The sequence below is a fragment of the Ursus americanus genome, chromosome 13 (genome assembly GCF_024610735.1).
Source record: "Ursus americanus isolate L20-20 chromosome 13, mUrsAme1.1.p, whole genome shotgun sequence".
In the NCBI taxonomy this organism is placed as follows: Eukaryota; Metazoa; Chordata; class Mammalia; order Carnivora; family Ursidae; genus Ursus; species Ursus americanus.
The window spans coordinates 4,427,346-4,451,675 of NC_142139.1; the positions used below are offsets into that span (position 1 = coordinate 4,427,346).

Here is a 24,330-nt window from a genome sequence, read left to right on the forward strand (position 1 = left end):
ATAACAGTGGAATTGTGTTATATAGGAGTATATCCTTATTCTTAGGGGTTTCATGATAAATGTTTGGCAGGGAAGTGTCGTGATATCAAATTTACTTTGAAAATATCTAGAGCAAATACAGGAAAATGTTAACGATTATTGAATTCCAGCAGAACATAGGTGAGTTTCATTGTAGAATTCTTTTAATTTTGATGTACATGGAACTTTTTCATAATAAAACTTAGGCTAACTTGATTCTCTTCTGTAGGTGATATGAATGTTAAAAAATAAGAAAAGAGTAGGCATTGAGCAACTGAGAAGGGCAGCAGGGAGAAAGACATCCTAGGCTGATGGGAAACCTTGAGTAGAGGCATGAAGGTAAAATGCTTGCGTATTGAGAGACTAGGGAGTTGTCCCTGTAGACTGTATAAAAGTCATTTCTGCTACACCATGTGGTTGATGAGTACACTTTACTGAGCTCCTGCTATTGTCACTGTCTCTTGTATCACTTTGAGTTCTTTGGCTGCCAGTGATAAAAATCAGTTGAAGAAAACGCTGAACAGCCAGGACTCAAGAAGAACTGGAACCCAAACATCTCTGGGGAATCTAGAAATCCATAACAAGTCTTCCCAAGGGGAATGGATCAGCTCCAACCCTCTTCCCTCTTTGGGTTACTTCACCTATGAGTCAAGTCTTAGGAGAGAGGTTAAGATCTAGACACAAGCAGGTTCTCCCAGCATGGGCACTAAGGAATTGATTTCTTACTGAGTGGTATTCTTGCTCACCTAAATTCAACTCTATTGAATTCTATCTTCTATTCTTTGAGCAACCCTTGAATACTTCTCCTTTTGCTCGTTAGCAAGAGTTGCCTTCTGTTACTTGCCACTAAAGAACCACGATACAATTTCCTTTGTCTCATTTTTATTTGTAGTTAGACCCTTGGACATTTTGCTGTCACACGGTTCATGACACAATTGCTTGTTGTGGTTTTTTTGTCTGAATCTTTCTAGTAGATATAAAATTAGGAGATTTTTTAAATGTTCCCTCTGGATTCGGTAGGGTATAGGGGTTAAGGATGGAAAGTATAGTAGGATAAGGATACGGGATAAACAAAGAGAGAAAGACAGAGAAAAAGAGAAGAGAGGAAGGGAAAATAATTTGAGAACAATTTTGGTACTGGAGTAAGTTTGTTAAATACACTGTGGACCCTCACCCTCAAGGAGCCTAGGATAGGGAGAAGCAATGGTTTGAGAACTAGGACAATGCTGGAAAATGGGTACGGGGCAAGTAGAGTAGGAATTATGGTTGAACAGCCAAGGCTTTAAGGATTTTTAAATCCTCTGGAAAGGAGAATGAATATATACAAAGTCAAGATAGAGCAGGAAGGGGGCACCTGGGTGGCCCAGTTGGTTAAGCGTCTGCCTTCGGCTCAGGTCATGATCCCAGGGTCCTGGGATCCAGCCCCCCCAAAAAAAATCAGGCTCCCTGCTCAATGGGGAGTCTGCTTCTCTTTCTCCCTCTGCCCCTCCCCATCGCTCCTGCTCTCTTCTCTCTCTCTTTCTCTCCCAGTCTAAAATAAATAAATAAATAAAATCTTTTAAAAAGTGAAATGTTTAAAAAAAAAACAAAGAAGATAGAGCAAGAAGTTCCTCAGGATTCAAGGCAATCCATATTGTCAGGTAATGATGCTTGGACCTGTAACAGCTATAAGAATTATTAACGAGAGTTTTGCTTTAAGAAAGAAATTAAGGTGAATAAATAGATTTAAGGTTATATTTTGGAGTTGGAATTAGGAAAGATAAAAGTGAAAAATTTGGTACAAAAAATTTGTGGGCGAGGGAATCTTAAGGGGCAAGGACTGTGGTTTCACTTCTATATTTGCAGCCCCTGCCACTGCACGTGGCACAAAGAGAACATTCAAATGCTTATGAGTAAAGTTACGTGGATGGATGAGAGAGTAATGTAGGAAAAAATTATAATTTGTGGGCTATTTTAAAGAATTCCAGAGATGCTACAAGTTTGCAAGGATAGGAATGACCATGGAGGGAACCTTTTCACACAGTTCAGTTTAGCTAAATATTTGTTAGATACACATTCTGTGCTCTGCACCTGCACTTGGGAAGGATACGAAGATAAAGTACAGTCTCCACCCTTATATAACTCACAGTCTTGTGTGTGCAGAGGGAGAAGTACATTAAGTACCTATAAGATTGGAGATACCACATAGCAAGAGAGAAGTAAAACGAATGTATGAGAAAGAATCTGAAGGAGAACTCGTGTCTTGTTGAGTGGGAAGTTAGAAGACTTAACATCAGAAATATTAGGAAGTATTAGGAGGTATTTAGAACTATGCCTGAGGCACTGGCAGAATTTCCAAAGATAAAAGCATTCAGGAAGCAGCAGCAGCACCAACAAAAGCAGGGAGCTGGGAGATGTAGGCTACGTCCTGGAGGACAGGTTGTGATCATACTGGGAAGGTCTTGAATGCCGGCCAGGCTAAGGAATCTGTATTTAATTGAAGGTACTGGAAATCACGTAAGGTTTCTGAATGAGAGAGTTCCGTGGTTAAAAGCAGTGTTTTAAAGAGCATGAGTTCGTTGGGGTTTTGTAGGACCCTGGACTCAAAGTCCGGTCGAGGGCCCGCAGCACGAGCTTCACCTGGGAGCTTTAGAAATGCCGAATCTCAGCTCACCTCCCAGACCCACTGAATCTAAGCCTACAGAGGAGCGACAGTCCCCAAGCGATCTGTTGGCACTTTCAACCTTGAGAAGCACTGGTGTAGAGTGGAGGAGGAAGATCTGACTTCGGGAGACCAGTTAGAGAACTCGGCCAAAGAGAGATGAACAAAGATGTCAGAAGGAGGCCCGCCGAGGCTCATGAGGTTGGCCAGAAAGGGGGAGCCATAAACGAGGCAGAACGTGGAGGCTAGATGGCGATGGGGTATTTCTGCCTCACTCATTTTCCTAATAGATTAATCTTCTTCCCTTTGTTCATTAAAGTCATTGTCTTAACACGTTTTTCTTCTATTTGTTCCTTCTGTTCATTGGCAAGCACTGTTTCTTTCTGATTGTCCTCACTGCTCACAGGCCATAAGACAAGGGACATTTTCTCAAGCCTTGTTCGTAAGGAAGGCAGATTGCGGCTAGGCTGTGCCGCGTGCTGGAGTAAAGAAACCACAGGAAGAGATCAGGAGGAAGAAGGACAGTGCAAATACCTTCTCTCCTCCATCGGGGTTCGCGTCCCTTCTGAGTTTAACACGAATCAAACAGGTGTGCGTTCAAAGCATGTGAGTGTGTCTTCCTCAGCTTTTAATCATCGGCTTCAAGAAAATTCAGATCTCTCAGAAAGAGGGAAAAATAAACAGTGGAGCGGGGTGACTCATTTACACTTCAAATATACTTTGAATTGGTTATTCCTCAATTAATCAAATAGCTGGTGTATCCCTAAAGTAGTATAAAGTGACACGCTGTGTGAAATCAATTTTTCTTTCCCAAATCATTAAATCCAGTAGCCTGTGACTACATCCCTGCTAATTCTGGTACCAGTCCTTTCATCCTCCATTAACGCTGGCACGCCTAACAGCCTGTCAAGAATAATTTCCCAGGACGTAAATAATTCAGAAATTAAAAATTAATAAATAATAACAGAGAACTACTGGGAAATAGGCTGGGTCAATTAGTGTGTTCTGCATTCTGTTTCTTCGCAGTGGGGGGGGGGGCAGGCACATTCGTTACTTGAATCTTTCCTTCGATTCTGAGGTCTGATTTACAGCTCTTCATTACTGGATCCAGTCAGACACAATTACCTCCATCACTATCTCAGTTCCTAACTTCAAAGGAACGAACGTTTTCTTGTCTGCTTTTTTTTCTCCTTGCAGCAGGCTCAGCTTGACATCCCTGGAATGTCTTCCACGCAGACTAATTAATGAGTCTGCGACTTATATTCACTTCTCTTCTTTGATGTGCTACCTTAGTCAGTCGTCCCATTTAATTAGAATTTCAACGATAGCTTTACTTATCTTGTGGCTAGATGTAAATTAAAATAACGGGACTTTAATTCTCTTTCGTATGCGGTTATGACATTTTGGAAGAAAAAGTTTCAACACAAACATGATACTATGTACTTTCTGTGTGGGGGGTGGAGAATTCTGCCAAATCATTTTCCTCTTGCTACAAAAGAGTATTGCTCTGGAGCAAGCAATAACGGAAATGCACTGGATTTTTCTATAGCATCGTCTCACCAAGTCCTTCACAGGGAGAAAAAAAATTGTCTCAATTTGCATAAATAATTGGATCAAAGCACAGGTCATGTCACCAGCCAAGGCAGTGACTGTTTTGAAGAAAAAAAGTAGCTCCAGAAAAATCAAGGCTTTGGTGTATCAACCCCTTATAGGCTTCTGCCCTTTTCTGTCAAGCCATGCCATTTTCAATTTTGGTAAAATTCTGTAGTGGCTTCTTTAGACTTCTTCCACAAAATAGCACAAGGAAAATTAAAAGGCTCCCCCAAGAACACAGCAAACATTAGTAGAGCACAAGATGTGATCCTGATGTGTGATATGCAAAACTGGTTCCTAAAGGAGAGCAGAAAACAGCCTTTCATTTCTAGGCAACAATACTAAGGCCACTCTTCCTCAAGCTTCCGCCGTGTGCCAGCCTCGGTCGCGTGCTTCACCTCTGTTAAATCTCCCAGCACACCGGTACATAGGCTTCTTATCCCCATATTATAGGTGAAGAGAGAGTCTCCGCGAGGTTAACCTGCTCTGCTAAGGTCACAAAGGCAGCACATGAGGAGGACGACAATAGAGAAAGTGGAAGAATAAAGTTTCAAGCCTTGGAGCATAGCGTTTAAAGCCTTCCATCATCGAGCTTTATACTGTCTGTCTGCCAAACGCATGTTCTTTCTACTCAGTTACATCAGCTCATCCAAACGGCATCTTCAGGAGCGCCTGGGTGGCGCAGTTGGCTTCAGCTCTCAGTTTCAGCTCAGGCTGTGAGCTCAGGGTGGTGAGATCGAGTCCTGCGCTGGGCTCCGTGCTCAGTGGGAGGTTTGCTTAAGACTCTCTCTCCCTCTCCCTCTGCCCCTTTCCCTCTCTCTCTCTAAAATAAATAAATAAATCTTTTAAAAAAATGCATCTTCAGCATTAACCCAATGCCAGATTTTAGTATAATAATACCTTATTAATACATTGTTGATGGTTGCCTTAATGTTTATCAATATCGGCTGAAACTCGGTCATTGTACTTATAAACAGCGATCTCGGTCATCATAAGTACATTATTTTTAAATAGCAACTACAAACAGGTAATCATATGCCATATACATAAATTTTAGAATAAGAAAACAAGCTTCACATTTTCTTATACTTTTTTTTCCCCAGGGATAAGATTACTAGCTTTTCTCTTTGTCACTTAAAAAAAAAAGTTACTAGCAAGAACATCACTGGCAATTTCACACAATTATTCTATCCTTGCTCTCAATTCCCCTCCTCTCCTCTCAGTAACAATGCCCAGTAAGACAACAAACAGAAGTTAGAGGGACCAATGGAAACTTACTTCATTAGTAAGACATGAAACCACTGCATTAATGCCATTTTGAAGCTAACCTTTCAGGGATTTAATACAGTTGTTCTTTAACAATAGAATTTGGTTCATTTGCTACTTAAGACATGATTATTTAAATTAAAGTTAATTGGTTTCCTTACTCCCCTTTAGGGCATTAGGCTCAGAACATTTCTATTAGAAAAATCTAATTTGTTGCAAATTCCTATTTCTAAATTTTAAAGTGGTTAAAATATTCCGATATTTTAACTCTTTGTAGCAAAAATCATCTCTGAATGATAGCTCAAATGGCAAAGCAGTTAAAGATGCAGGTGACGCCATTAGCACGAGGGCAGGATAGGCAGTGAGAAGACACAGAGCTCCAGGGTTAGGGAAGCAGTGGCTCCCTGGCAGGGCCTGTCAGAGATCCAGGAGAGCTCAGACCACCCCTGCCACTTTTCTTGAGGTTCCCAGTACAGAACATCCCCAATCGACAACGGTTCTACTTGACAATGGTGCAAAAGCCATACACAGTCACTAGAAACCATCGTCGAATTTTGAATTCGGCTCTTTTCCCAGGCTGCCGATCCACGGTGGGGTACTCTGTCATGATGCTGGGCAGGGGCAGCAGCCAAAGCTCCCGGTCGGCTGCACGATCACAAGGGTGAACCCCTGACGCCCGGACGACCATTCTGCACCCAGGCAACCGCTCTGGTTTTCGCTTCCAGTACGGTATTTGATCAATTACAGAAGCCATTCAACACTTCATGAAAAAATAGGCTTTGCGTTGGATGGTTTTGCTCAACCGTAGGCCAATGTGAGTGCTCTGAGCACGTTTAAGGTAGGTTAGGCTAAGCGGGGATGTTCATGTATTGTTAGGTGTATTAAAGGCATTTCCAATTTACAATATCTTCAGCATATGATGAGTTCATTGAGATGTAACCCATCGTAAGTGGAGGAAGATACGTATAAATTTAAAAATGACGACCTGCCAAAGCAAGATTACCAAAACCACGACATATTTGAAATGTTTACACTGAACCAGTCAAAACTTTTAATACACAAAATACAGTGTGATATAATTCAGCTATTCACAAATAATCACAGGATTAATAAAATGCATTAATTCACGGAGCTCTACAACGGGTGACACCCAATAATGGGACAAAGTGTGTATGAGTTCTACAGTGAAAGTCTTTCTATTTCTGTCCTGCATCTCAATAACTACCTCTATAACCTCATCTAGAAATAATGTTGACATTCTTAAGTTCAAGCTCTTGAATAGGAAGCTCAAGTGCAAACGCTCCCTCTCACCATTCTTTATTGTCTCCAATCTCACTCATTCATTAAAAAAAGTATTTTGGGGTGCTTACTAGGCTCCATATACCACTCTAGGTATTGAAAATATATCCATCAAAAAAATGTTTTTAAAAGGACAAAATCTCCCTACTCATGCAGCATACTTCTAATGGAGGCAGACAAAGTATAATAAACATTATATATATAAACACACACATACATATATATACATACATTATACATATGTATGTATAGTATGTTAGAAAGTGTTAAGTGCAGAAAAAACAGAACAGGGTAGTAGCAGGGAGGGGTGTCTGGGGGGCCCAATGAAGGACAGAAATGAGCAATTTAATTAACATATAATGTATTTTTTGTTTCAGGGGTACAGGTCTGTGAGTCATCAGTCTTACATAACACTCAGAACTCACAACACACACCCTACCCAATGTCCCTCACCTAGCCACCCCATTCTCCCTCCGTCTACCCTCCAGGAACCCTCAGTTTGTTTCCTAAGATTAAAAGTCTCTTATGGTTTGTCTCCCTCTCTGGTTTTGTCTTGTTCCTTTTTTTCCTCTCTTCCTCTATGATCCTGTGCCTTGTTTCTTAAATTCCGCACATCAATGAGATCATATAATAATTGTCTTTCTATGATTGACTTAAGAAATGAGCAATTTAAATGGGAGAGTTAGAATAGGCCTCACTGAAAAGAAACCTTGAGCAAAGAAGCAGAGAAACAGAGTAAGCCATGTAGTTATCTGGGGGAAGAACATTCCAGGCAGAGAAATAGCAAGTGAAACAGGAACACCATGATGCCTTGTGCAAATTAGAAAAGGTCCCCCACCTTTCTCTCATCGCCCAAATATTGACTATATTAATTGATCTGAGGAGAATATTTAAATTATCATCTTAATAGATACATAATAGATAGTAATACTTAATAGTATCTTAACAGATACTGAGAAGGAAATTAACATTCTTGACATGGTTTAAAAAAAAACAATTAAATGGTAATTGATGGCTATTTTCTTAACACAAAACTTAGGAGATGCTTTCCTGCTAATGTCAGGACCAAAATAGAAATGTCCATTATCTACACTACTACTCAATATTGCATTTAAAGGATAAGCCAATGGAACTGGGCAAGAGGCATAATAACTAGAAAGGTTATCTGCATAGTATATCTGGAAAACACCCCAAAATTAATAAAAAATTAAATACCAATAATATGAGAATTTAGTAAGATAGCAGGATATAAATTAATAAACAAAAATTCACAGCCTTCAATAAAAAGAAAGCAGTTAAATGGAGTAATGGAAAAGAGGAAGCCATTTACATTAGCAACAAAACAGTAAAAAATACCTACATATAAACTTAATAAGAAATGTATAAAACCTATATGAATAAAACTTTAAAAATAGAGGTGAGTAAACAGAATGATATCCCATGATACAATGACTCAGCATCATAAAGAGGTCAATTCTCCACAAGTTAATATATAAATATAGAACAATAAAAATGACAACCAAGTTTTTGCTAGGAGCTAAACGAGTTGATTCTAAAATTTGCATATTGACATGCAAAGTTTAAAATTGACAATTTTAGTTGATAGGAAAGTTTAAAATTATTTTTAATGTTTTGTATAAAATATCTTAAAATCTATAAAAAGCAATCAGGCACATGAGAAGACAAGATAACAAAAGCCAAGAGAAATATCAGACAAAAGAAAGACATCTGCGGGGAATTCAGATAATGGAGTTAACAGTCATAAAACACTAAAATAATTATGCAGAATACACTCAAGCACTCAAGGTAATAGAAGTCAAGATTGAAAAAGTCAGCATATAATGGGAAGCATAAAGAGAAAAACAAATGGAAAGACTGGAACTGAAAAATAAAATAACAAATTAAAAAGTCATTGGGATGCATTTAATAGTGCATTAAATATACTGAAGAGAGAATTAATGAAGTAGAAGACAGGTCAAAAGAAAACAGAATGAAGCACTGAAAAAACAATAGTAAATACTAAAGAGAGGGTAGAAAACTGTGGTGGCTTTAAAACATAATCCTAACGGGGCACCTGGGTGGCTCAGGTCATGATCCCAGGGTCCTGGGATGGAGCCCTGTGTTGGACTCCCTGCTCAGTGGGGAGCCTACTTCTCCCTCTCCCTTCCTCCTGCTTGTGCTGTCTCTCATTCTCTCTCTCTCAAATACATAAATAATAGCTTTTAAAAATAAATAAATAAAATATAATCCTTAAATTATTGATACTCTATCCATCAAGAGGTGAGGATGTAAGTCCACTGTCTTTGAATCCAGGTTGGTTTGTGATATTATGATTTTAAAAAGGAAATACAGGGGCACCTGGGTGGCTCAGTTAGTTCAACATACGACTCTTGATCTCAGCTGGGTTCATGACCTCAGGGTGGTGAGATCAAGTCCCTCGTTGGGCTCTGTGCCAGCAGGGAGTCTGCTTGAGATTCTCTCCCTTTCCCTCTCCTTCTGCTCCCCCTACTTTCTCTCTCTCTCTCAAATAAATAAATAAATCTTGAACAAAATAAAATAGGAAATATATATTCAGTCTTGTTCGGACACATGGCTCCTAAAACCCTTAGAATTTCCTAAGTGATAAGAGCTATAAAGTCTTTTGTTGGGTCAACATGGTGACTTTTGGACCTCACCTAAAGCTAGGGGCTGGTTGCCTGAAGAACCAACCATATGATTACAGAATTGGTTGGGGAACCAAAATGCTTTTATGTGCCACTGTGCCAGGCCTAAACTCCATGGGAACAAAAGATCCTTTTTTTGGGTCCTAACCCTATGTATGTCTTCATCTGGTTGCTGATTTGTAGCCTTTAATAACTTTTGTAATAAATTGGTAATCAAGTGAGAAAATGGTTTCCTGAGGTCTTTGAGCCACTCTAGCAAATTAATCAAACCCAAGGAGGGAGTGGTGGGAACTTCTGTTTTAGAGCCAGTTGGTCAGAGGCACAGGTAACAACCTGGACTCGTGAGTGGTATCTCAAGTGAAAGGCGGTTTGTGGAACTGAGCCCTTAACCTGTGGGTTCTGCCATTATCTCCAGGTAGACACTATTGGAATTGAGTTGAATTGTAGGACATCTGGCTGGTGTCAGAGACTTGCTTGGTGGTGTAGGGAAACTCCTCCCTCCCCCACCTCCCCCATGCTAGAATTAGTGGCCAGATCTTGAAATGACTTCTAATAACTAGAAGAGAGACCTACAGATACAGTGATAGGAATATACTGTGGAGCTGGAGTCCCAGAAGGAAAATGAATGGGGCAGAAGCAATATTTGAACAGATAATGGCTGAGAATTTCTTAAAATCCATGAAAGATATCAAGATACAGATATAAAAGACCCTACAAACCTCACAGAATTAGGAAAATGTTGCCTAAGCACATCATAGTAAAACTAATGGAAACCAAACCTGAAGAGAAAATATTCCCAAAGACAGCCAGAAAAAAAAGACAAATTCCTTTAAAGAAGAAAAAAATAAGAATAATTTGACTTCTCAACGGACCACGGGAAACCAAAAAACAACAGACTGATATGTTCGAAGTACCAAAAGGGAAAAACCCACCAACCTTGAATTCTTATTTAGCATAGCAGACGCTGCCGATGTCCTGCGTCATAATCCTTTGGCCCAATTCTAATTTTGGCTTTGTTTGTGGTCAACTGATTAGGAACCTTAATTACATTTTCAAAATCCCTTTTGCCACATAATATAATTATGAGAATATCACCATGAGACAGAAGTCACTGGGGCCATCCTAGAATTCTTAGCCTTCTTCCCACCACACATACTCTAAAACCCACCAATTCTACTTCTAGTTTTATACCCAACTGAAATGTACATTATCTTCACCAAAATACATGTACTGTAGTAGCAACACTGTTCATAATAGCCTGAACTTGGGAACCATGCTATGCCTTTCGACAGAAGAATAGTAGTTTGTTTGCTCAATGAAATTCTAGATAGCAGTAAGAATTTTTAAAATATATGGATGAATATTAACATAAGATTGAACAAAAGAAGCCAGATACAAAGAATGTTGTTAATTTACATAAAGAACAAAAACTGGCAAAACTTATCTATGGGGTATAAGTCAGAATAGTGGTTACCTTTGGAAAAGGGGAAAAGAATGGGAGTATGCAGAGAAGCCATCTGGAGTGCTGATAATATTGTGTCTTGATCTAGGTGTATTCAGTTTGTGAAAATTTATCAAATTATATATGTATTGTATGTGCAAAGACTTAAAATTAGTGCTTCAAACAAATCTTAGAAAATCCAAAAGAATCTTCATACAAATTACTAGAAATAATAGAATTGATCAAAATGGCTGAAAGTAAAATTAATATACAAGTAATAATAGAATTGATCAAAATGGCTGAAAGTAAAATTAATATACAAGCATTTCTATATATCAGCAACAAAAAACTAGAATACATACTTTAAAAGACACTTTTCACAACAGAATCAGAAAATGTTAACTTTAAATTAACCTAGAAATTAATCTAACAAAAAGCATGCAAATCTCTATAGAAAAATTATAAAACTTTATTAAGGGATATTAAAGAGGACTTAAGTAGGGGTGCCTGGGTGGTGCAGTCGGCTAAGCATCTGACTCTTGGATTCAGATCAGGTTACGATGGTTTCAACTCAGGTTGTGATCTCAGGGTTGTGAGATCAAGCCCTGTGTCGGGCTCTGTGCTCAGCACGGAGTCTGTTTAAGACCCTCCCTCCTTTTCTCTCTGCCCCGTCCCCTCTCTCTCTTTCTCAAACAAATAAAAAAATAAATCTTAAATATAGTACCACCAATCTGATACCTTAGTTGTGTCATATGCCAAAGTTCCATATCTGTGTGGGTCTGTTTCTGGCTCTTTAGTCTATTCCACTGATCACTTTGTCTTTTCTTTATTAGTTCCACACTCTCTAAACTGTTTAGTAAATCCTAACTGCTAGAAGTGCAAATATGCACTGCTTTTCCTTCTTTTTTGGAAGGAAAAATCTTAACCTTTTCTCTCTCCTAGATACATTTTAGAGTCAGCTACTCTGAGTTTTGCTTGCATTTGCATTGAATCCGGATCAATTAGAGAAGAATTAACATTTTTATGATATGAAATTTTCATAAATATGAATACAGCATCCCTCAATGTATAAGTCCTCAGATTGGTGGGGAAAGGGGGATTCAAAAAGTGAAGCTGGAAAAAAAATAAGATTATACATAATGGAAAAAAAGAAAATTGTATCCCTAACTCACTCTATACACAAAAATCAACTCTAAATGAGTCAATAACAAGACTTTAAATCACTAGAAAATATAGGTGAATATCTTACAGACCTTTGAACAGAAAAGCATTTTTGAAACAAGATGCAAAAAGCACAAACTCCAAAAAGATACATTTGACCACACTGAAATTAATAACTTTTATGAAAAATCTCTCAGATAAATGAATTTTAAACCCCAAAGTTTCCCAGTCCAAGCCAGAAAAAAAGTGTGAGGTAGATTCATCTTATTTCAATCTCACAAAAGTTTATAGAATATTTAGTAAGAGGACTCAGAAGTCAATGCATGGGGAACAGAGAGAAAGATTAATAAAAACAAATGAGGTTCTTAGAAATGTTTAATAAGATGCCCACGTCTCTGACAAGACTGATGAAGAAAAATGCAAATACAGATTGAGAGAGAAGAAAAGTCACATTATAGAACTGGGCTAAGTATGATACAGGAAAACTATGATAGTGAGACCATTGTTCTTTTCTCTTAGGGTAGAGGGGGGCATGGAAAGATAAGTAAACAATCTGCTGTGTGTTCAGCTTTCCCATCTCCTGTTGGTGTACTCATCTGTCCAGCCCAGTCTCTCTAGAGAGAGAATATATTCCAAGTAAATGCATTCATTTGTTCGCTCATTCAAAAACCACATGTGACTCTCTGTCCAATGCCTGGTACAGTGACAAAAGCGATTCCAGAAGGACAAAGAGTGAAGGACTGGAAAGGAGGAAGTAACGCACGACTAGGTCAGGGAAGAAGCAGCTATTTGAGAGCCAGCAGAGGGAAGGATGTAACCAGAGCCTTCCATCTGGTGTGGTAACAAAGATGTGAGGAATGAGGTAGTGAACAGGACTCACCATCCAAGACAGATCTCTAATACGAACAGGGCATCTGCCCTCACTCACTTGCCTGCTTTCTCACCTCGACAGTCAGGCTGGGAAGCCTGGAAGGGAACTTGAACGGATATTAGCAGGCTCTACTCAACTTCCCGCTTCTGGGCCAACGTAGCAGGCTCGCAGCTGCTCCCTCACTAGACATTGCTTTCAGCTTCAAGAAACTGCCTTACCCACGGTCAGAGGGCACCCAGGGTCAGGACTGACTGATGTGGGAGTGCAAAGGCTGGGCTCCTTCTCCCGTTCGGGACAACTATGAAGAGCCATCCTAATTCCAGAGCTCTGTATTGAACAGCCGAGGCCTCAGTTGTGGATCCCCTGCTCCCACTTTCCTCACTTCCTTAGGGGTGGCTGTATTTTTTTTTTTTTAAAGATTTTATTTATTTGACAGAGAGAGAGAGAGACAGGGGGTGGCTGCATTTCTTAAGGGCATTCTCCAATACACCAGCATGCAACTCTCCCTCTGTTTACAGGGAGCCTAACCTAGGATAAAAATGTAAAGGCCCTTTTCAGCTTTTTTCCTTAGGGCCCAGTCAAAGTGCTCTTTACTTTTTTGGAGGTCATGAACCTCTTAGACATTATAATGAAAGCTAAGGACTCTTGTCTCAAAAAAAATACACATAGGTACTTAATGTAAACTTTTACATGCTGTTTTAGAGGGTTTTTTCCCCTTCCTCCTCATTTTTAAGGCCCAGCTCAAACTTTATTACCTATGTGAAGCCCTGTACATAATCATTAGAGTAACCACTATTTACTGAGCACTTGCTTTGGACAAGATCTATGCTAAGTGCTTTAATTTTATTGTGCCTTTGATCATGGCATAATTCATTTAAAGACTTGCTCAAAGTAACACTGCTAATAATTAGCAGGTACTGGATTTAAATCCAATTTGTTAACCTTGTGCTTTGAATGAATGACAGGAAAAAAGAAGGGAAAGATAAAGAGAGTAACTCCTCAAAGGTCACCTTATAACAAGTGTCAGAATTGGGATCTAAACCCACGACTAACTACAGAGCCGGTGCTCTTTAGGTTAAATGTGTCCTAGCGCCCTTCAGAACGAAAAAAACTGGATTTTGTCCCACCTCTGACCTTTGCAGCTGCCTTTGTCAATTTGCGTTTGTTTCTACAGCGATTCCCAAAAGAGCTTTGTGTGGCGCTATTGTGGATTGCTGACGTGCATCCAGGCCCCCAAGCAAGGGCTGCACGCCAGTTGCCGTACAATATGGCGGCGCTACTCATCCCCCGCCCACGGAGGGAAGAGGGGTGGCATCCGTACAACAAGGCGGCGCTGGTTCTGACGTAACTTCCCGTCCGACGCAGTCATAGTTAACCTTTAAACTTGGGCCGCTTCCTTTTTCCTCTTCCGGGGACGGCGTCCATAGGTATGGTTGCTTTTTTCTTTTCCGTACCGCTACTCCCTCTACAATCGGCTGCCATCCGGGGAGTTGAGGGAGCCTGCATCTCTCAGGCTCAGCCTTTTGAACTGGCGTGGGGATAAAGGTTCAGGAGGAAAGCCGGCGGAGAGCAGGTCCCCGGCTTTTTAGCTTCAGACAACCATCGATCCGGACCTCCCGTCCCAAGGCGGGAGTAGCTGGAGTCTGAGCTCCGGGCTTTACCGCCTTCGAAGTGGCGTTTGGAGACCTACGAGTTGTGGTCCGGCTGGTTGAGACTCTGCGAAATCGCAGAACATTTTCATATCTTACGCCCATGTTTTATCATTGCGCTGTAGATGCTCTCAGGCTTTGGGACGGCGGATGACCAGCATGTTCGGGTCGTTATTTCAAAATGTTTTCTTTTCCAAGGCCAATACCAAGGAAGATAAAAATGTTAATAGGGAGTATTCTGCCTTGGTTTTGGAGCTGTAAACGGAATGGTGGCTGTTTGGGCCTCACGCGTTAGCCTTCGGTGTCGCTTTTGATGTCTGACAATTACGTCTTAGTGTAATGTTAGGACCTTATAACAATAAATGCGGGCTATTTTCTTTTACATCACGTGTAATGAAGTGATTACGAAGTTTGGGATAAAAAAAATGAGGATTCAAGTCTTGTTTACGTGTTCATGTTACTTTGAGTGGTTAACTGAAAAGCAGTTCCTGTGCGTACTTGCATATCCGATTTGCTAAGTGACCTCATTCAATATTATTTCCAGTTAATATATGAGAAAAAAAAACCAGATGCCATAATTCAAAGACACTGTAATACTAAAATAAGTATTATTTGGCGCTTGACTTGTCCCACATGCTACTTTGGGGCAAAATAGTGAGCCCTGAGCATCTTTTATGTGACAGGCACTGCAGTAGGTTGAGCAGGTTAGCTTCTGTCATTTAATCTTAATGACAGCCGTGTGAACTCAGTAAAAATATATTTTAGAGACAGGGAGTCTAGCTAGCCCCTTGTGCATGATCTTCCAGTAGATGGCATAAGTGAGGATTCAGTTTAAATGTTCAGATGCCATTTTCCTTTAAAAACTGTTCTAAACTTGTCTCTTAGTAGCACTTTTCTAGAAATCACTCCAAACAGAATCAGACTTACTGAGGAATAAGTCTGGCAAATTTTAACCAAGTGTCATCACTGGTGCTATCAGGAAAACAAACGTGGGCCTCCTAGCATTCTTACCAATCACTTTTAAATATAAGTAGTTTTAAAGTATGGAATTCTTTTCATAAGGTACTTAAAGGATTATTGTATATAAGAATATACATATGGAATGTATAAATTATGTGATGCTGTTTTGTTGTAAGGTTTGAATTATTTCTACAATGCAATTTTATTCCGTTCTTAATTTAGGCATTCAGAATGGTTCAGCGTTTGACCTACCGTCGTAGGCTGTCCTACAATACAGCCTCTAACAAAACTAGGCTGTAAGTATTTCTAAAATTTAAAATACATACTGTTGTTTACTCTGCAGAATGCTGAGCTTTTCCCTGTTCTCTCACTTGTTAGGTCCCGAACCCCTGGTAATAGAATCGTTTACCTTTATACCAAGAAGGTTGGGAAAGCACCAAAATCTGCATGTGGCGTGTGCCCAGGCCGACTTCGAGGAGTAAGTGATCCTTCTGCTTTGAATAACAAGAACTAGTGAGCATTAGTACCTTGTTAAAGGGAATGAGTGAAGGAGAGGTCACCACTGGGAAGATTGAGAAGTACTAAGCATCCATGATCCGGATCTGTCAAGAACATAGACTTTTAAACCCTATATGACAGATAACAGTGAAATGCCTTTCAGATAAATCAGGATACCATTTCCTGTTCTGACCTAGTATAGTATTTATACTTGCCACATGTCAAATCCAGGACAGTTTCTGTTAGAGCACAAAGTAATCTCAACATTGACTTTGCAGGTTCGTGCTGTGAGACCTAAAGTCCTTATGAGGTTGTCTAAAACGAAAAAACACGTCAGCAGGGCCTATGGTGGTTCCATGTGTGCTAAGTGTGTTCGTGACAGGTAAATATAACGTTCTCAAACGTGTGTGTGCATGTGTCTGTTCCATTGCATGCTGATCATAGAAGACTGGTGAAATTTAAACAAAAGTTGCATATTTTAGAATCCTTCCTAGACAGGGATAACGGGTGCTGTACTAACTAATAAATGATACTGGTTCAAATTAATTCACTTGGGATTTGGGGGTATTCTTATGCTAGATGTAGAAATTAAAATGACCTTGGTTTTGTAGGGCAGGCAGGTAAGAAACCATTAAGTTGTCAGTTGGGTAGATGGAGAGTGGGAGGTCTTAAGAGTGTGGGAACAAAATAACTACATGTAGTTCAGGTGTGGCTGGAGCAGAGCGGTGTAGGAGGTGACAGACAGAGAGGTAGAAGTCACAGATCACGAAGGCCCAGACAGATTTTTAGCTTGATCCTTAAACATGGTGGGATTGATGGGTTTCGAGCAGGGCAGGGAGACCTTTGGTGGGCCAGAAACTAGAACTGCAGCAGGGTGGGTAGTAACCACATTGTTTCAACGAAAGGTGAGTCCTTGGATCTGTTCTTTGTGAAGTCTGAGGCAGTGGCACCTGCATTAAGACCTGAAGGCTGGGTGGGGACGGTTCTAGGACCATGAGAGTGTTGGAGGTAGAGGACTGGGACTTGGGTGTGTGAAAGAATTGGTAGTGGCCTAGGTAGGAGTGGAAGCAGTGGAGTTTATGAAGGTAACATTTACCGGGTATTTTTATGATAAACATTGTCACAAGTCCATCAGGGAGGGATTTCTGTTCTACTTTCTGTGAAGACACCAAGGCTTGTTTAAATTCACATAGCCGGTAAGGGGCAGCACTGGGATTCATCTAGGTTTTATTGAGACCCTTGCTTTTAACCTCATTGATTTTATATACATGAATTGCCTCCAAAGACTTAAGTGGAAGGATTTGTGAGGTGGTTGGTCTTCACAAGCTTAAGGAACTGGTTCAGAAAGTGGGTTGCCTCCAGTGTGTTCAGCTAGTTCTGTGGAGTGGTTGAGCTTAGTTTCTAAACCAGATCTGGCACCAAACCTTGCAAGTTCACTCTGCCTTTCAGGAGTTAATTCATAAGGGGATGGTAAGGCATGTTATGGTAATACAAATACAAGGTAAATAAATGTAACTTCCATGAAATACAAGAAAGCTGAACTATGATTGAAGTTTAGAGGAGAAATCACTTTCAAGTAGCTGGGACTCTGGGAATGGGATTCGAGGTGGAACCTGAATGATAGGTAAGTGTTGGCCAAGAGGTTGGAAGGGCATTGTAGACAAGGGATGTAAAGGAATGAGAAATGGGATTGGAAAAGTATATTGGTGATGAGAGGGTTATGAGTTAGTTTTAAGCAAAAGGGGTTTGGCTTCTTACTGTTGTTTGGTTCCCAGACGTTGCTAAACATAATCGTGGGCACACTTATTAAAAATATGATTTATAGGGGTGCCTGGGTGGCTCAGTTGTTGAGTCTGCCTTCGGCTCAGGGCGTGATCCCGGCGTTCTGGGATCGAGCCCCACATCAGGCTCCTCTGCTAGGAGCCTGCTTCTTCCTCTCCCACTCCCCCTGCCTGTGTTCCCTCTCTCGCTGGCTGTCTCTCTCTGTCAAATAAATAAAATCTTTAAAAAAATTTATGATTTATAGGCCCCAGCACTTAGAGATTTAGGTGTAGATCTATGGGTAGTCTGTAGGTTAGTATTAGCTGTGATTTTGAAAGGAGTCTGGTTTTTGGGTAAGTTTAGGGCATTTTTAAGGGTCCTGAGTAAGAGTGGCATCAGTTGTGTTTCTATAATGTAATTACATTATAGAGGAGATTAGAAGGAGTCCAGAATCCAGGGATTTTAGGCTGGGTTATTAGATAACCACGGGTACCAATAAAGAGCATAGGTGGAACAGGTTTTTGTGAGAATTTGCTTTCTCTCTGGAGGTAACTGCTTTTAACAAAGGGTAGTGAGTACCTGCCTGTCAGTCCTATACATTGTAATAATAGTGATTAATAAAATGTACTTCCTCTCTAAATGGAGGCTCAAAATACAGAAATTGCAACTCCTTCCAAGTTTAATCTTCATAAAGTCTTGTGAAATGGGTGTGAACATACTGCTGTACCTTACTACAGAGCAGGTAACTTGCCCAAGATCACAGCTGGCCCCAGACAGTCAGGATGTAGAATCTTTATACTTGGGAAAGTGCCTCTTGCTAATACCTTTTAACCCACCATTTTGGTTCCACACATATAATTCCTTCATGACTCAGAAGAAGAGGGCAGGTGCAGTTAGTATAGAATTGAGGGATTATCTTGCTTTAAATGCCAGCGTAGGAAGGAAACCTTCAGCTAAATGGGTCTGGCCATCTAGTTTCGGCTCCTAAGTGTTCAGTCTGTTCTTGTGGGTTTCATTTACTTTTAAATATTCATTTAATATTTTTCTTTCTAGGATCAAGCGTGCTTTCCTTATTGAGGAGCAGAAAATCGTTGTGAAAGTGTTGAAGGCACAAGCACAGAGTCAGAAAGCTAAATAAAAAAATGAAGCTTTTTTGAGTAATAAAAAAAATCAAAAGGCTTGATCTGTTATTGCTATTGTAATTTGGTAGTATACGTGTTTCTATGTGGTATTTGGGGATTCCATGATTCCATGATTTTTAGGTGAATATTTTTCCGAAAGACAGAAATTGGAGGTCAATGATAGAATTTTTTGATGGCAGCTCTGGAAGACTTGGGACAGTTTGAGAAGAGTGGCCCTTAAAATATCTGGACGTTTCTGTTAATTACACTGAATCATTTCCATAGAATCTCCTTCACCAACATTGATAGGACAGAAAATACAGTGTTGAATAAGTTACTTGGAATGGACTCTTTTGCACCATCTTATTTATTTATCACCATCTTATTTAAACCTTCCATTTCCTTAGTTCACTTCAGTTCAAAATGGTCTATTTTAGAGAGCTCAGGACTTCATATTCAGCAAATAATGAGCTCCTCTTGTATATAAAACTTCATGTAATGGGTCTAGTGAAATTCAAATTCTGGTTGATGTTAAATTTATAATCCGTTCAGAAAAAATAACAGACCTTAGTTATATTTATTCTTGAGAGCTATATAATACTCTTTCTAGCAACTCTTAATACGAAAGTATGTAAAGATAGTAATAATAGCTCATCCTTACAGCGCTTAAACTGTACTGAGCATTTTCTAATATTCTACATACATAAGTTCTTTTGAATCACCTTCCAAGACCCAATTTTTCAGATCATGTCAAGCTTTTTTTAATCTCAAGGGAAGGTAGAGAGCAGACCCCCCCAGGCTATTTGCACAAGCCAAGAAATCTAGATGTCAAAAGAATTCTATATTTTTGACCCTTTTCCTCAATCTAGATGTTCCGGTTACTGGTATGATGTAACTTAGATATCTTGGGCAGAGGAGTATTTCCTTTTATAAATGACTGCCCTTTTAGGAAGGGAAAAGCTAACTTCCTGGTAGACACAATTTTTAAACATTTTTGGAGAAGAGGAAAGGTGTCCTGGAAGTAGTAAGTGGCTAAGCTGGCAGAGAAACCGGCAGTAAAGAATTTCTAACACTGGGTTTGCCATGTGCCTGACACTTCAAAGTACTTCACATCATCATTTAACAACCCTGTGATGCCTGTGTTACCCCAGTTTACAAATAAGGAAACAGGCACACGGACGTTGTGTAATAATATCCGGAGCCATTTGTTTTTAGGATTTTTGCAAATGAGACACTTAATGGTTGAAACCAAATGACTGTCACTCCCCATAAACCCAAGGAGTAATAGCTGAGGCCCCTGTTGTCAGCATAGCCTCAGTTGAGATCATCAGGCTTTCTCAAACACCTGCCAGTCCTGAGGCTTGCTAAGCAACCAGGTAATAGAGCTACCTTCTGTAATGTGTAAATCACAATATAAAATAAGATTTCTAATGGGGAGAGAACTGAAAAACACGCAATTCTGAGGTAGATTAATTAACCTCTCGTTTCACCATGACTTAGGTTGACCTATAGTGCAGGGACGAGTTTGGTGATCTGTGGTGTATTCGGTGTAAGAATGTAAAACGAGTACGTTTAAAATAACATTCAAAAACCTTGCCTTAACATTTAATTCAGTTATTTGCTTTGTAGACTAATCTAGTTTTTGAAAGGCTTGAGACGAAATTGTTTAATCCTTGCTGTGGAGGGAACAGCCTTCATTGGCCAGCCCAGCATCCGGGCGCTTCCCTCTACCACACAGGGTGTCCTAGGACAGCTTATCTGAACACAGACTACCCGGTGAGTACTACTAAGCTTCAGCAAAATGAGTGGGTAACTGAGAAGTTTGAGAAAGCTAAAGCCTTAAAGTTACATATTTTCAAAGAATGTATTTGTTAAATGGTTTAATGTTTTAAATTTGGAACCTTCTCACTTTCATAAAACATCTTTACAGACAATTTGAAAAGTATGGAAAAACAGAATGAAAACCCTTTAATATCAGTATACAGGTTATCATTTAACAGTTTGATGTTTTCCCGTTTTCCAGGCGTAGGAGAGACTTGTAAATCAAAGTTGGAGGCGTATAAATTTTCAACCCACTTAACTGAAAAATATTTTAATGGCTGCATCTGCCATCAAATCTATGTGCCATAATTGACTTCCTTTCTTTTGAATTTCCAGTTTTTCTCTTTTTAAATACTTGTGAGCATTCTTATATATTTGATTGTTTCATTTATGCTAATCGTTTTTAAATTCATAAGCTGGCCCTGAAGTATGGTACATAAATACAGTTTAGTTACTGGGGTTACAGTATTGCTTGCCAAGTGTCTTAGTTTGCTCAGGCTGCTGTAACTAATTACCGCGGACTGAGGGACTTAACTACAAGCACATCTCACTAAGATGACTAGAGAATGGTAGGGCTAAGATCAAGGTGCTGGAGATGAGTTCTTGATGAGGGCCCTCTTACTGGTTAGCAGAGGGCTGTCTCCTTGTATCGAATGATGGAGAGGAGAGAGAAGCAAGCCCTCTTGTGTCTCTTACGAGGGCATTATGAGGGCTTTACCCTCAAGATTTAATTACCTCCCAAAAGCCCCCCCCCCCCCCGCTACTTATGCCACTACACTGGGGATTAGGGTTTTGACTTAGGAATTTTGAGGGGGACACAGACATGCTAATGTCCATAACATTAATGGTATGAGATGTGCCTAATGGGTGACCCATTTCTTCACCTGTGTTAGTTCAGCCACTGAAGTTCTTGACCACAGGCCACACTTCTTCAGCTGCCCTCTGCTAATGCCTCTCGTCCTCACCTTTTCCCCTCACACCGTGCAGTCCCCTTCCCCCTCCCACCCCAGCACTCGCAGTGCGTAGATCAAGAACAGATGGGTGGGAGTGTAGCACCAACTCTGCCCAAGTGACCAAAAGGAATTCTGTACTGTTCTGCGTGTCGATTTTGTAAAAAGCAAACAAGCTTTTATTGAATCCAGTTCTGTGTGTGTCACCTAAGTATTCTTGACGTTTCCTAAAAAGACAAGCGAATGTAGTCAGTGGTTTCTTTTTAAAGTCTAGTATTTCTCCTTCCATTGAATTGCTTATAAATTCTATTAGAAGGATGGGGGAGGAGACTCTTCCACCCTTAAGAGCAGAAAATCTCTGTATGTTTAAATAAGTAAATTAAGTTTATTTTCAGTGGTGTAATAACATACTTAACATTTTTATCCTAATGATTTGGAGCTTGGGTTCCCAGCATTTTGATAGTCGCGACGATGTCCAGCTTTAACTATAAACTGTATTTCTTATCACACCAATTAAAATCATATGGAGTAAGGTTGTGAAGCAGAGCTGAATATTAAGGTTTTTCTCTGAAGTGGATTACTTACTAAGAGTTTATAGGAGTAAGAGTTTGGTAAGAGTTTATAATTATTAGGTATTACCAATAGAACCAGTGGTGTGTGGAGCCCGCTCATTCCAGCTGTGAGAGCCAATTGTGTGCATCTCTTCCTAGCTTTGTGTTCATCGATGGCAGGTTGGTACCTTGACATTGGCATGGTGGGAGTATTTACACCTGGGAAATCAGCAAATGCTACAAAAATTCTTTCCCATCTTTGGGAGCTGGATGTTAAATATTACCAGCAAGCCGGGGCGCCTGGGTGGCTCAGTCGGTCAAGCGTCTGCCTTCGGCTCAGGTCATGATCTCGGGGTCCTGGGATCGAGCTCCACATCAGGCTCCCTGCTCAGCGGGGAGCCTACTTCTCCCTCTCACTCTGCCTGCCACTCCCCCTGCTTATGTGTGCATGCTCTCTCTCTCTGTGTCTCTCTGCCTGTCAAATAAAATCTTTAAAAAAAAAAAAGAAATGTTATCAGCAAGCCACTGTCTATTACTCAAGTTATAGTCTGTCATCACAACTTAAATATGATGCTGTTGGTTTCAGGAGCTCTACATATATCTGAGACATATTTGACAGTGATTTATACTTTAAAATTGTAATAAATGCTTATTAATGCTTTGATTCTGTGAATATTCTGGGATTTGATTTTATAAAATACAAAACAAAGTATTTATTGAATGTGGTTGTGTGACTATAGAGGAAAACAATTAAAAACTTTGCAAAGGTGCAAGTTTCATCTCTTTAAACAATGAGAACTAGATGTGATAAACACTATTCTAAGCCAGGAGTAGAAAAGTTAAGACAGTCTTTATGGATTTCCTTTCTAAAGGATAAGACCCACAATAATTCTGGATCAAAAGATGCTTTCTGCTTCCCAAAATATTAGCTGTTCAGTAACTGAGTAAATCTTAAATGTTTCTGGTTAATTTGAAGGATTATATAAATATTTTTGCCACTATATTTATAGTCTTACAATTTGCTTTAGCTTTCATTCGTTCATTCAGCAAATATTTATTAGAAACGACCATGTTCCCGAAACTGTGCTGTTGGGTAAATAGTAATACAGTAGTCAACAAAGCAGACTCTTCCCTGCTCTCATGGCACATAGGGGAGAGCGTGTTAAACGAGGAAACAACTACATTTTTAATTGCACACTTTGGGATAAGAATCATAAAGAGAAACTCCAGTGTTGTGAAACAGGGCAAGAAAGAACCCTCACGGGATGGTAAAGTAGGCTTTTCTGAGGAAGTGATGTTTAACATTGTGGCAAGGATAAGTAGATTTTAGCTGGGTGACAAGTGGGGAGAACATTCCAAACATAACCAACATCTGCAAATGCCTTAAGAAAGAGATTGTATAAAAAAATAAAAGCAATTCATGCAACTCAACTCACTCTCTTTGTAGCTGAATGAATCTGGTATGTATGAACAAATTGTTAATCACTAAGAGGGAACATCCCTGTTACTATATAGCTTTCAGTCCACCTACGTGGCCCCAGAGCCAAAAGATGTGTGCCTCCTTTCCTTCCTAAGGGAGACCAGTGAAAGAAAGAAAAGCTTTCCTAAACTGTTTAGTTAGGAGCAAAGACACTCTCCTCTGCATTAGAGGATATTTAAATTATGCAATCCCCTAGATAATTTATGCATCAACCTACTATTGAGGAAAGGGATCAGAATGATTGACTGAATTCCCCTAATATTCATTCAGCTTCTGTATTCCTTGGCCTGTGCAAATAGCCTGAGGGCTTCACTTGCTCACCTGCGTGCTTGCTCTGTCTTTTTCTCTCTCTTGGGTTGTGAGTAGGCTTACAGCTTGACATTCTTAAAGAACAAGTGGCCTTAAAATTCAAATGTTTACTGCATCTTAATAGAAGTCCTATAAAGACGTTGTAAGCTATATGGTCTGATGAAGCTATTCAACTCTACTGATGGTGCAGAAGCAGCCCTAGACGGTACCTGTGTAAACGCTCGTGGCTGTGTTCCCGTAGAGCTTATTTATAAAAACTGATGTTGGGACAGTTTAT

At 39.9% G+C, this 24,330-nt stretch overlaps 1 protein-coding gene across 1 annotated transcript; it reads left to right on the top strand.

The window, feature by feature from the left end:
* Positions 1-14,323: 14,323 nt before the first annotated feature.
* On the top strand, positions 14,324-19,004 carry RPL34 (ribosomal protein L34). The gene is made up of 5 exons (XM_045799193.2): positions 14,324-14,380; positions 15,785-15,858; positions 15,941-16,040; positions 16,339-16,442; positions 18,875-19,004. The coding sequence occupies exons 2-5, from the start codon at positions 15,794-15,796 to the stop codon at positions 18,957-18,959; spliced, it is 354 nt and encodes a 117-aa protein (XP_045655149.1). The 5' UTR covers positions 14,324-14,380; positions 15,785-15,793; the 3' UTR covers positions 18,960-19,004.
* Positions 19,005-24,330: the final 5,326 nt, after the last annotated feature.